This window comes from Enhydra lutris, unplaced genomic scaffold (genome assembly GCF_002288905.1).
Source record: "Enhydra lutris kenyoni isolate GAN:26980312 unplaced genomic scaffold, ASM228890v2 scaffoldscaffold3, whole genome shotgun sequence".
NCBI lineage: Eukaryota > Metazoa > Chordata > Mammalia > Carnivora > Mustelidae > Enhydra > Enhydra lutris.
Window position 1 is genome coordinate 47,721,522 of NW_019154087.1, and position 12,660 is coordinate 47,734,181.

Here is a 12,660-nt window from a genome sequence, read left to right on the forward strand (position 1 = left end):
CTCAGCAAATAGTGCTTGAGAGCAAATTTCTTGGTCGTGATTGAGGGAATCTACGAAACCCCTGTATCAACCAGAGGCCAACTTCTAAAAGAATCCCATTTGTGGATTTTGTATGTCATTCCAGTGCACTGATTCCTGTCATTTCATGGCTGTCCACAGCCCACGCTAAGGATATCTGATATTTACAACGTGACTTCTTGCAAAAACCAAAGACCTCTAAACCCCAAAGTGCTCCGTTTTGCCTTCTCCCCACCACTAATCCTCATCCTCCCTTTTCTGATTTTGCAAGACCACTAATAATATTAAAAGTACTTCCCATGAGAATTCTGAACAAAACGTAATTCTCTATATTTATATACACACACAGTAAATTTCTCCAATTTCTTCTCAGTTTTGCAACAAATATCTTAACCACATTGTCATGCAATATTTGGGTATCTACTTAACCTCTTGGGTCATTATTTTTTTCATTGACAAATGGGGTAATTCCGACTTGACAAAATGTGAGAATTAAATAAGATAATGTTTGGAAAACGCAAATTACAGAAAAAATGTTAAATTTAATACTCTCATGCTGTATCTTCTTTCCCCCCTTAAACACAGAATATTTTTCCCCCTTTAACCACAGAACATTTGGACATAGAAAATGTCCTTCAAAGATCATGTTTTCAGGTTTTCTTAGATTAATATGGAGCTAATCTTTGTCATGCAATTAGAAATGACCAGTTACCGATCCGAAGAAACAGCTTTCATAGTAAAATGATATTATCAGTATATCCAAGAACATTTATTCTCCTATTTGCTAGAACAGTAGGACACAAATTAAGTCCCCCTAACAGAGTTTCAAATCATTTAAATTTTAAAAAAGCTCTGTATTTCATTTCCGGAATTGACGACTCTTCCAAGTGACTTTTCTGGTCTACTTCGATTCCTTCTGTGAGAGCAGATTTCACAGAAGCATCACAAACTGTGAGTCTGTGGAGATCCTCATGTTAACAGGCTCTGTCACAGAATCAGTCCTAAGTAAAGGACCAATTACTTCATGCTCTTAAGACAATGGAAGAGACCATAATGGTATTATAGTATGGTAGACTATATCTACAGTCGAGTCAATGTGCCTAAAACCATATAAAATATTGAAATGAAAGACCTGAGCCTTAAGGTCACTTATGAAAGAAGACAGTCAAGTTCTGAGGAGGATACAGCACACAGCATTAGTAGTTTTGAAACATGCAGATGCGTGAAAAACAGACGGGTCATAGGATGGTGATCTATTTTGTACTTTCTCCGTGGTGTGTGCTCCCTTAATGAGTTCATGCTTTGCTGGGATAAGCTGTACACTGAAATTACTGCAGAAGCCACAGATGCTCTGTAAGGCGACCTTTCGTTTAAGGCTCTAAACTCAATCCCACTTCTGTTCTTTAGCTCTTCCCTCAACAGCTCTCACTTGGAGATTCTGAGGTTTGGTGTAGGACAAATCATACATTTCACAGATGGATTTAAAACGTTCCGCTTGCTGGTGCTTCCGTTTCTGGAAGTTGCAGTTAGTCTGGGGATGGTCCAAGAGGCAAAATGTTTATATGCGGTGTGGGAGCATCGCTGAGAATTTCTCTTAAGACTTGAGAGTTGTAAATCTTTGATCAGTGAATCTCAGCTGAGGGAAACTCCCTCCTTCCTCCTCTTCCCTCCCAAGGATTTTTGGCGCTGTGTGCAGACAATTTTGATAGACACTACTGGCACCTGGTGGGTAAAAGCCAAGAACACTGCTAATCGCACTGCAAGGCACAGGACAGCTCCCCACAACCAATAATTATCAGTTCCACAATGTCGACAGTGCAGCTGTTGGGAAGGCCTCTACTAGAACAATAAAAATATATACTTTCATAAATTCCTACTTTACAAAAGTCACCTGCACAAAGGATTTTGTATATGTTGTGCTGACATCTGTGTAAAAATAATATGCATGTATGTTTATCATGCAGAGTAAAATAAAAAGAAATATGTAGTCATTTAGTATTTACTTGTACATGCAAATAAAGACTGAATTAAAGTGATACTCCTTTGAGAATTGGTTGAAGGAATAATTTTTCTAGTGTATTACTCTTTACATTTTTCTGTTTGTTCACTGAAAAATGGATTCTAGTACAATGTTCAAATATACAATATTCATTTGTTAGGCTATAATTCTTTGAAGTTGGCACATGTCTTATTCCCCCACGGAATCAGAAGACCCAGATCAGCTCCTTTCACATAGTGAATATCAAAATATTGGATAGATGGATGGACAGATGGACAAATGAATGAACAAACTCTGATCCAAGATTTTAAGTTCCTGATATATTTTCATTTTGGCAATGCAGGCATTAAAGTTTGAATCATTGAAAAAGGTCACTTGAACAACAGTACCTTACATCAAATTCACCTGTCTATGCTAGGTAGAAAATGTGCGTTAAAGCATTCTTGCCCAGAGTTCATTTGGAGAAGACAATCCAGATTTCAAGAGGCTGATTATGGCAAGTATCTGTGACTTATTAGTTAGGATTATTTATTGCAAAATCTTCTGTTTATACATAAACTACTATTTTCTATTTATGCATAAACAACATGCCTAACAGTTATATATAATTTTAACAATGTAGCATATATCATTCTATGCCAGTAATTTTAAAGTGAAGATTCTGAAATTTTATGCACAAATCACATTTGTATTGGCACATAAACATCATTCTGAAGTGAGTACATATGACTTTTATGGGTCTGTGACTTCTCAAAGGCATAAGAATATGCACTTTTCTGTGGTGAAATAATGAGCATCAGTAAATTATCAGTGCACGCCTGGGTTTCAGCACAAAGAGGAGCAGGCTGAATCCTCCATTCTGATTTTCCTCAGCATTGGAAGTTTCTAAAGCAGTGGAAGAGCACAGATTGGGGCTGCTATCTGTTTTCCCTCCATCAATTATCCTGAGAAGCATACCATAACAAACCAAGGAGTGGCCCAGTCTTCACCCAACAATAATGTGGTGATAGTTTGTGAACAAGTGTCATAAATGCCATCTAACTTCCATTTAAGAAATAGTCCTAGGAACTTATGAAAATACATAAGGCAGGGATGACAAGACTATTTCACAATTCTCTGAACCCAACACCATGAAAGACATTACTAATCAATTAGACATTTTCTCCAACTGTCTCTGAATACTTTCCAATGCCATATTTCAGGCAGCCACTATTAATCAATCCATTTGCAAACATGATGAGACCTATTTGCTATCCCTAAATAAGAAACAAAGAGCCAGAGACTACAGCTCTTGGTCCTTAGGATTTGTCTACTTTTTATAGCATCTATAGATTCTGGCCCAACACAGAGTGTTTTACGATTCTATTTTAATTTTTAAACTTTTTTTTTTAACTTTTTTAAAAGACTTATTCATTTGAGAGAGAGAGAATGAGAGCACGTGGATGAAAGAGAGAGGCGGAGGGGTAGAGGGAGAGGGAGACAATCTCCAGCAGACTCCCCACTGAGAACAGAGTTCCTCACGAGGGGCTGGATCCCATGACCCTGGATCTGAGCTGAAACCAAGAGTCAGAAGCTCAACCAACTGAGCCACCCATGGATGCCCCTATTTTTTTTTTCCTCCAAACTTTAACTTCACTGTGAAACAAGGACATTTTCTAGATTCTGCACATAATTTACCAGATGGTTAAGAAGTGGGGAATCTCTGCCAATTCATAACTTGACATGATCTTATAGGAGTAAAGTGTTGTAGAGTTGTAGTTATGAGTTTTAGTTATCACATACTTTAATCTCTCCTGCCTGGCCAGAAGAATTCTTCCAAATGCTCATGGGTACCATGGAAGCAAGGCCTTTTCTATCTTTGCCTGTGTCCAGCCCTCTACTCCAGGTCCAGACAACTAGAATCTAACACCATGAGATGCTCCACTTTCCAGTAATGTGTTTTGAAGTCTAAATACTTTCATTTCTGGGCATCCATTTTGTGAAGTAAACTCCCACTAGAAGCAATTGGTTTGAAAACTTTCCCAGGCTTTTTCAACTCAAGATTTTTAAATGTACTAAAAGTCTTCATAACTGACCTCCCCCACTTAAATGTTCCATTTCCTGTTACGGATCCTTGTATTTTTCCTGAGAAGAGTTGAATTTGCAGACATTTGTCTCCTGGGTGCAGCCACTTCACAGGACCAATATGAGTAACTATATAAGTCAATAGATATATATTATATATATATTTTTAAATTTTATTTAATTTTTTTTTCACTGTTCCAAAATTCATTGTTTATGCATATATTAAAAAATATATTTATTATTCTGGCCTCCTTGTGCCTCCAATCCTCTAACATGATTTTCTTGAGGAGGACAGCAGTGTGTTTTTTATTTAACCAATGAATAAATTATCAGTATAGATAAGATTGACTTTTTTTCCCCTAAAGGGTTTGGGTCACCACCATAGGCAACCAAGCCCAGGACAGGGGCAGAATACAGGGACACAAAGTTTGTTTTCCAGCAATTGTGCCAGTGCCTCTGGTTTTAAAAGCTATAATGCAACTCAAAAGCAATAAAGCAGAGACAAGAGTACACATCTTGGTTTGGGCAAAAAACAAGAGCGGGCACAATCAGGCAAGGCTGCGACTTCCTAAACACTGGAATATTCTAGGGGAGACAGGAGGAGCAGAAAAGAGTACAGCTACAGAACTCCAGGAGAAATCCCAAGACTATACCAGCAAAAAACTAAATATCATTCCAACAAACAATATTACTAAATTCTTACTTTTGATTCAGAATGAATCAATTTTCTTTTATAATAAAATGATGACATCTTTCATGATTTAAAAAATTGTTAAGTGGTCTCAGATATATAGAACACAGTGAGGCAAGCTTTAAATCGGTATCTCTAGGTTACAGGAAAAACCTATTGATACTCCACTAACTCAGTCCATTCCAGAGGTTTAACACTGGGCTAAAATCTAAGCATTTTTATGAGGACTTTTGAAAATAATGTGAAAAGGAAATGAAATGCTTCCCTTTTTTCCAAATCCGTCTCAAGCAAGTCGAGAAGAATTTTAAGGTTGCTGCACTAGTTTAAGGAGCCCCAGCTCAGGAAAATCACACATAGGCAGGGCTCTGAGCTTTCCCAGCGCGGGCTCTTTGTTTAGAACAAGCTGATCACAGGCGGTCACCAGCGCCCCCCAGCGGAAGAAAAACACCCATCAGGCTTCTTCCGCTTTTAATCAGGTTCCCGAGACTCTGAAAAGGAACCGCTTTGGAAGGCCATGAGGACGGTCCAGGGCACTGCCAAAAGGAGTGCTTCTTCCAATCGAGAATACGTTGAACATATCCATTGATTACTCTGGGCTCATCCCATAGGTCCACGGTGACAAATCTAACCTGCAACATCCCCTCTTTCGGTTAGCCCAGATGGGGGAGGGCTGGCACGTGCGGAACGGAGGGTGAAGTTGGCCTGCGAACTTCTCAGGAAGCCCAAACCCGTCACCGAAGTGTGAGCAGGGTGACCACCTGGAGTGGCGGCTCTCAGTGACACCCCGCCACCCCCCAACCCGCTGCCCCAGCCCAGACACCGGGCAGCAGGGGCGACTAGGAAACAGAGAGCGGCGCGCGGTTGGTACCCGGAAGGCGGCTGCCTGTCGCTCGCGGCTCCGCGGCTCCGTCGCCGTGAAGGTGGCGCTGGGGTCCGCGGGGAGGCCGCGGCCGCAGCAGCAGCAGCAGCAGCAAAGCAGCCAGAACCGCCGCAGCGCCCGCAGCTCCATCCCCGCGCCCCGCGCCGGGCGGCCGCCAGTCCCCCCAGCCTCCCCCGGGTTTCTCTTTCGATTCCTCGGCTCCTCCCCCTCCTGGGTTTTCCGGGCGGGAGCAGCGGAGCCGGTGCACGGTTCTGGGCACTCGGCCGCTCCCTGAGTCCCCATGGCCCCGGACCTGGGAATGCGATTAGCGGGAAACTGTGGCGGTTTCTCTGATGTTTGTGGCATCTTCATCTCCCAGCTGTTAGAGGAAAGCTTGAGAATCATTCTCCATGCGATGCGCGAGAACGCAGACTGGTGTGTCACCTGCACTTCGAGAATGAAGTCCTCTGTTCTTCCTTTTATCTCAAACTGAAAGATTCGGGCAGTATTTGAATTTTTCTTGGCCTTGTTTCTGTTGTTCCTACAGCGGAGGTCTCTAACGTTTAGGACCTAATTCTAAAATTTTAGCGAATTGACACAAAGTCATTCATTCGTTCAGCAGATGTTTATAAATACGTAACAGGAATTTGCAGTTATGAAAGTAAGGCACACTTTATCTGTTATATGATGGCCATTTCAAAACCTCTCAAGCCTTTTTTTTTTCCATTTGCAAAGGAAGGTAGGGGTAGAACGTACTTCTGAAGTTTGTGGTGAAATTTAAATATAATAATCCATCTTAAACAATTTGCAAGATGGCTGGCATATTTTAAGTGTTCAGTTTTATCTACTACCTGTTTAAGGTAGCTCCCCCCTTCATTTTATTATTGTAATTGCTTTCTACCATCTCAGCTTAGCTCGTAATAACCCATTCTTCATGGGTTATTACGTAATAACACTTTCTTTTTTTATTTTTTTCAGACCACATCAATTCATATTAACATAATCCTACAGAATGGACCGCAGAGGGAACAAAAGTAATGTTCAAATCAGTTAGCATCTCAATCTGGCAACTTCTCAGATTAGAGATCTTCCAGTGGAAGGGGGAAAAAATAAAGTCCCCTTGAAGGGAAAAAACAAACAAACAAACAAACAAACAACAACAACAACAAAAACCAAAACCAACTCTTTAGAATTTCCATTATTGTGGGTGTCCTGGATTACTCTTGGAACAGTACAGGTCAGTCTCTCAAAATTGGAGTGTACAGAACTTGTAAATTCTAGCCCAGTAGGTCTGGAGTGGGTCCTAATTCTGCTATTCTAACACCTCTCCCGCCCACCCCCAGCCCCAGGCTGCTGCTGGCACAGGCCCCAATTTGAGTAGCAAGCTTTATCCCACAATTACTTTTTTTCCCAGTTCTCCAGGGAAGGGGGGTGTGGGGGAGGGGAAGAGGACTGGGGTATGTAGCTCAGAAATTTCTGTATGCTTTTCTTGTCATTCCACCTCTGTTTCTGTCCTTGGGCAACGAGTAGTAACTGAGTAATATTGTCTTCTTTGGGCCTCAGAACCAGCTGTGTAATTTGTAGCACCCAGTGTAAAATGAAAATGAAGGGTCCTTATTCATAAATTATTAAGAATTCCAAGACAGCAACAGCAGAGCATTAAACCAAGTAATGGGCCCTTCTAAGTACAAGGTCCTGTGTGACTGCACAGGCCACACATCCATAAAGGCAGCGTTAATGGGCCTTTATATGAGAATCTTTTCTAAGCAAGGCTTCCAGAAGACTTCAAAATTGATGTCATAGCCCTTTTAAACTTTTTAGAAACACCATTTGATTTATGTCTTTAGTTTTTCTAGGTAAAGGGAGCAAATACTATTCTTTGATGCAAACTTGGTAATAAAAGTAATATACATCTGTTTTGAGTATTGAGAGATATGAAAGTCTTTTTATATGCACATATGATGAGATATATTGCCCTTAGAATGTGTCATGATAAAGATTTAATTTAGATAATAAGTTCACAGATTAATCCCCATCTCAGTCTCTTTAGTTCTTCTGTACCTGGTCCTTTCTGTGAGTCACTTAAGCTAACAATTCTTATTTTTAAATGGAGCTTTGCTTTTAGATCATAGCTACTGTTTATGAACAACCTACTGTCATAAAATTTAAGTACAGTAGTAATTCTTAACCCAGGGTAGTTGGTACTATAAAAAAGCTATTTGAAGTAAATTTACTCATGCCAACCAACATTTATTGAGCACCTATTAAGTGCCAGGCATTTTTGTAGGTAATGACGATATGTCAGTACAGTACTCGACTAAAAAGACAAATCCCTATCCCATAGAGCTGGCACCCGGTGAGGGGAGATACACAGTAAACTAATAAAAGTGTTATGGAGCAATAACTTGGGATAAGGAAAGTCAGGCATGAGAAGAAGAGGGGTTGCAATTTTAAGTAAGGCGCTTGGGATAGATCTCAGGGTGGAGGAGACATTGATTAAAGACAGGAGGTAAAGTGAGGTATTCAGGTATTTGGGGGAAGAGAAGGTAAGATAGAAGGGATAGTCAATGCAAAGGCCTTAAAGTGGAAGTATGCCCAGCATATTCCAGAAACAGAAATAAGAACTGAGTGTGGATAGAGCGGAAAGAAAGAGGGGGAAAAGTAGAAAGAAATGAGAAGCATATAGACTCTATAGGTCTTTGCCAGCTAGTTGAAGGGAAATCAAAATGACCTATTAAAAATGGAAAAAAAAGAGCAATTTGAAAGACTTATATCTTGAAAAGTGAAGGTCACAAGTATTTGCCTATTTTAAAATAAACATTATAAATGGCATCTATATGAGAGGTGTAAACGCTTTTATTAAATTTGCAAAATAGCACATAGGGCTTCCTTCACCTGCATAGTGGTTATCTGTTGCTGCATAATAGTAACCCCCAAAATTAGCTTCTCAAAAACATTGATATTTTTAATTCCACGTGGTTTCCATGGGGCCAGAATCTGGAAACAGCTGAGCTAAGTGTTCTGGTTCAGGCTCTCTCCCAGGTTGCCAACAAGCAGTCCAAGGGGCTGTAGTCATCTGAAGGAAGACAATTTCAAGTTCAAATGGCTTTTGGCAGGAGTGCTTAGTTCTCTGGCTTTTGAACAAAGTCCTTAGATCCTTCCCTCCTGGGATCTTCAGACGGCTGCTTGTGGCATGACAGCAGTCTTCTTCCAAGTGAGTGACTAGAGAGAGAGAGAACGAGCCAGGGAGTGATGCGGTTGGAAGAAGCAAGATCTTCCGCGGCATAACCTTGAGAGTGGAATGCTGTTCCTTCCGTTCCTGTTTTCACAGGTGAAGCCTGGTGCATTGTGGGAGCTGGGGATTGCCCCTAGTGGGGACACTAGAAGGTGGGCCTCCTTGGTGTTATCTTGAAGATCACCTACCCAAACCTCATCTTTCTTTGATTTTAGCAGTCCAGTGACAAAACATGGTCTTTGGGGTTTTGTTTATTTGTTGTTTGCTTGTTTGTTTATGAAAACAATTCAGGACCTCATCCATTTTCACAAATGCTTCTCAACTTCTAGGATATTCCAATCATTATTTATTGTTTCCTACCTGTCAAGAACGTTCTGGGTTTTCTCCAGTTTTTAATCATTCTACTTCATTTTAAAATAGCTTTGTTATGGAGTTATTTTGTTTGTTTTTATTCTCACTTAATAAACCCTCATGTGTTTGTTATGATTTACCAAGCATGTACTAAGCACTTTACTTCATTTTATCCTCATAACATGTACTTTCAGTAGATAGTATGATCATTTCTATTTTATTGATGGGGAAACTGAGGCACAGAAAAGTTAAGGTGTTTGCTGAAGCCTATACATCTAGTAACCGGTGTAGCTAGCATCTGAGTCTGTGCTGTCTGGCACTAGTCTATGCTGTGCAACCTCTCCTGTTCATCATCATCGTATCTATAGACTTCGTGAAACCCTACACCTTCTCAGATACGCATTATAAATCTGTTATCAGTGATCACTGTAATTGCATGAGATATCATAATTCAAGTAATCAGTTTAAGATTGTCAAATAATTTGAAACATAAGCTGAGAAAGATGTTAGCATTAAATTGGGGGAAATAATTGAATGGATATTAATTTTACAACAGATTAGTTCTTCAGTGAACATTTTCATGATACGGGGACGTTTGTGTCCCCGCAGACCTCACAGCTGCAGAGTTTCAGATAATGAATGCAATGATGAGGAAGTTTGTCCCTTGCCTCTAATACTTAACAACAACCGTGCAAGGTAAGAATTATCTTCACTTCACAATGAGGAAATGGACTTGTATAGCAATTAAAGAACTTGTTCAAGATCCTATGCGGTAAGCAGCCGCAGTAAGATGTGAGTTGAACTGGGAGATTTGAGAGCTCACGCGTGGTTTTTAAGCTACCCCAGGCTGCTCTCAGTTACTCCAAGGCATATTATGTGGTTGTTTCTTCTTCTTCTTTTTTTTTTAATTTTGTGTTGGCTTTTCCTTATTAATCCGACCTTTCACAGTGCCCTATGAGCTTTCTACGTTCTAATATAAATTATAGAAAAACATGGCATCCGATAATGTACTTGAGTCATTGTATTACTTCCATGTTGAAAGGTTGGCTTTTTCTTTTTAATTTTCCTCCCTATATTGTGGGAAGGGATATTATTCCTCCAGGCAGCTAATTAACTAGTATATGGATTGCAAGATTTGATTATCTTCAGTCTTGGGCTTACAGTGAAAATCTTACTAACGCCACTAAATCTCACAAACACACCTGCTCCCTTGTCTTGTTGTTGTTTGTAGTCATTGCTATTGTGCTTAACCTCTTGTATTGGCAACATGTTGGAGGGATTTCATATAAATTTTGCCTAAGAAAAGGTGTTACGTAAATTTCCAGATTGGAGACTTTCAAATTTCCTCTCTGGCCAAAAGAGAAGAAATGCTGTCTGAACAGCTACTGCTAATGGGCTTTAGAAGTAGCTCATTCTAGTTTCTCAGCTGGAGGGGAAAGGCTGGCATAGGGGCTGCCAAAAATGTGGTAAAACAAAGAAGAAAGTGGGAACTCCACCGACCAGCTTCTAACGAGGAGGGGAAAATACCATTAATGAAAAGCCATAATGCATACCTTCTTTCTCCAAACAGTTAATGGAACAAAATGCCTTGAGAAACACCTGAAACCACAAGTGGTTTCTATAGAAACCTCAATCCATTTCTATTCTGCTGATATTTGAATAAACGTGAACAGAGCAGTGCTTTAGCTCTGCTACATTGCTGCACTGTGGAGACAGAGCTAATGGGTTATCTTAGAACCATGATTAACTACCAGAGCCAAATAGCGTCTGTTCTCTGCATCGGCTGACTATTCCGTAGTCTTAACTATTTCAGAAAAATCTGGGATTCACAGGTAAAAACAATGCATTTTGCACAACAATAATATTTTGCAGGAGCCTAAAACTCCCTTTCTTTCTCATATAATCATTTCAAATAGAAATTTGTCATTTTCATGATATAATAATTCTGGTATCCTTTATTCCGAGTAGGTCATTAATACTAATGTACATTCTGTTTTATTAGCTCTCCATTCCCCTTAAGCAAGATGGATTCTGTGAGAAATAACATACATTTTGGTTTCTATTGCCTATGCAAAAATCACATTGTTCCAAAGATGAGATGTAAGAGAAAAGGAGGACTCACAGGGAGGGGACAAGCATAGAGAAAACCGGGCTTTAGGTGAAAATTGTATAGTTGAGGGTGACTCATCCTCACTAGAAATTTAGCTTCACACTTAGCAATGATAGAGAACTGTCGCTCAGGCAGCATGTGAAAAAGATAGCTACTTACATTCTAACTACAGATACAGATGCAGAATGATTTAATTGTATTGCTTTGAAGGATTATCTGGTTTCAATAATTTTTAATTTATGGAAACTATTGCTTACAAATTAATAAACTGTTTTTTAGAGCAGTTTTAGGTTTGGAGCTAAATTGAACAAGAAGTATAGAGTTCCCATATACTACTTGTCCCCAAACATGAACAACGTTCCCCAGGATCAGCATTCCCCATTATAGGGGTACATTTATTACAATCAAAGACCTACATTCACATACCATTATTCCCCATTGGGGTTTACTCTTGCTGTTGAATATTCTACAGGTTTTGACAAATGTGTAATAACATGTATCTATTGTTATAGAATCATACAGGATAGTATTACTGTCCTAAAAATCTTCTGTGCTCCTATTCATCCCTCCCCGCCTTGACCCTTAGTAACCAACAATCTTTTTACTGTTCACAGTTTTACCTTTTCCAGAATGTCCTACAGTTGGAATCAGACAGTATGCAGCCTTTTCAAATTGGCTTCAATTTCCCTTAGTAACATGCATTTAGTTTCCTCCATATCTTTCCATGGTTTGATAACTCATTTTTTAGTGCTGAATAATATTCCATTGTTCAGATATACCACAATTTATTTATTCGCTTCCCTGCTGAAGGATATCTTGGTAGCTTCCAAGTTACCAAGTTTCAGAGCTTATGCATGGTTTTTCAGCTACCCCAGTTTTGTGAATTTCTAAAGCTTCTACAAACATGTGTATGCAAGTTTTGTGTGCACATATATTTTCAATTCCATTTGAGTAAATACTAAGGAGTACAATTGCTGAAGGTATATATATGATAAAAGTATATTTAGTTTTGTAAGAATTGTCAGCTGTCTTTCAAAGTGACTTTACCATTTTGCATTCCTACCATTAGTGAATAAAAGTTGGTCTTGTTCCACATCCTTGGACATAGTATTACATCACATCACATTTAATGATGTCAGTATTTTGGATTTTAGCCATTTTAATGTGTGTGTGTAATAGCACTTCATTGTTTTTTTTTTTTAATTTTATTTTTTATAAACATATAATACATTTTTATCCCCAAGGGTACAGGTCTGTGAATTGCCAGGTTTACACACTTCACAGCACTCACCATAGCACATACCCTCCCCAATGTCCATAATCCCACCCCCCC

At 39.5% G+C, this 12,660-nt stretch overlaps 1 protein-coding gene across 1 annotated transcript in view; it reads right to left on the reverse strand.

Annotated features, from left to right (window-relative positions):
* The window catches only part of LOC111152861 (cathepsin O), a 52,499-nt gene that overhangs the window by 16,372 nt on the left and 23,467 nt on the right, over window positions 1-12,660 (reverse strand). Inside the window, exon 2 of the mRNA XM_022511555.1 lies at window positions 5,641-6,201. Within this exon, the coding sequence (XP_022367263.1) occupies window positions 5,641-6,201 (561 nt within the window). The remainder of the gene's footprint in view (window positions 1-5,640; window positions 6,202-12,660) is intronic.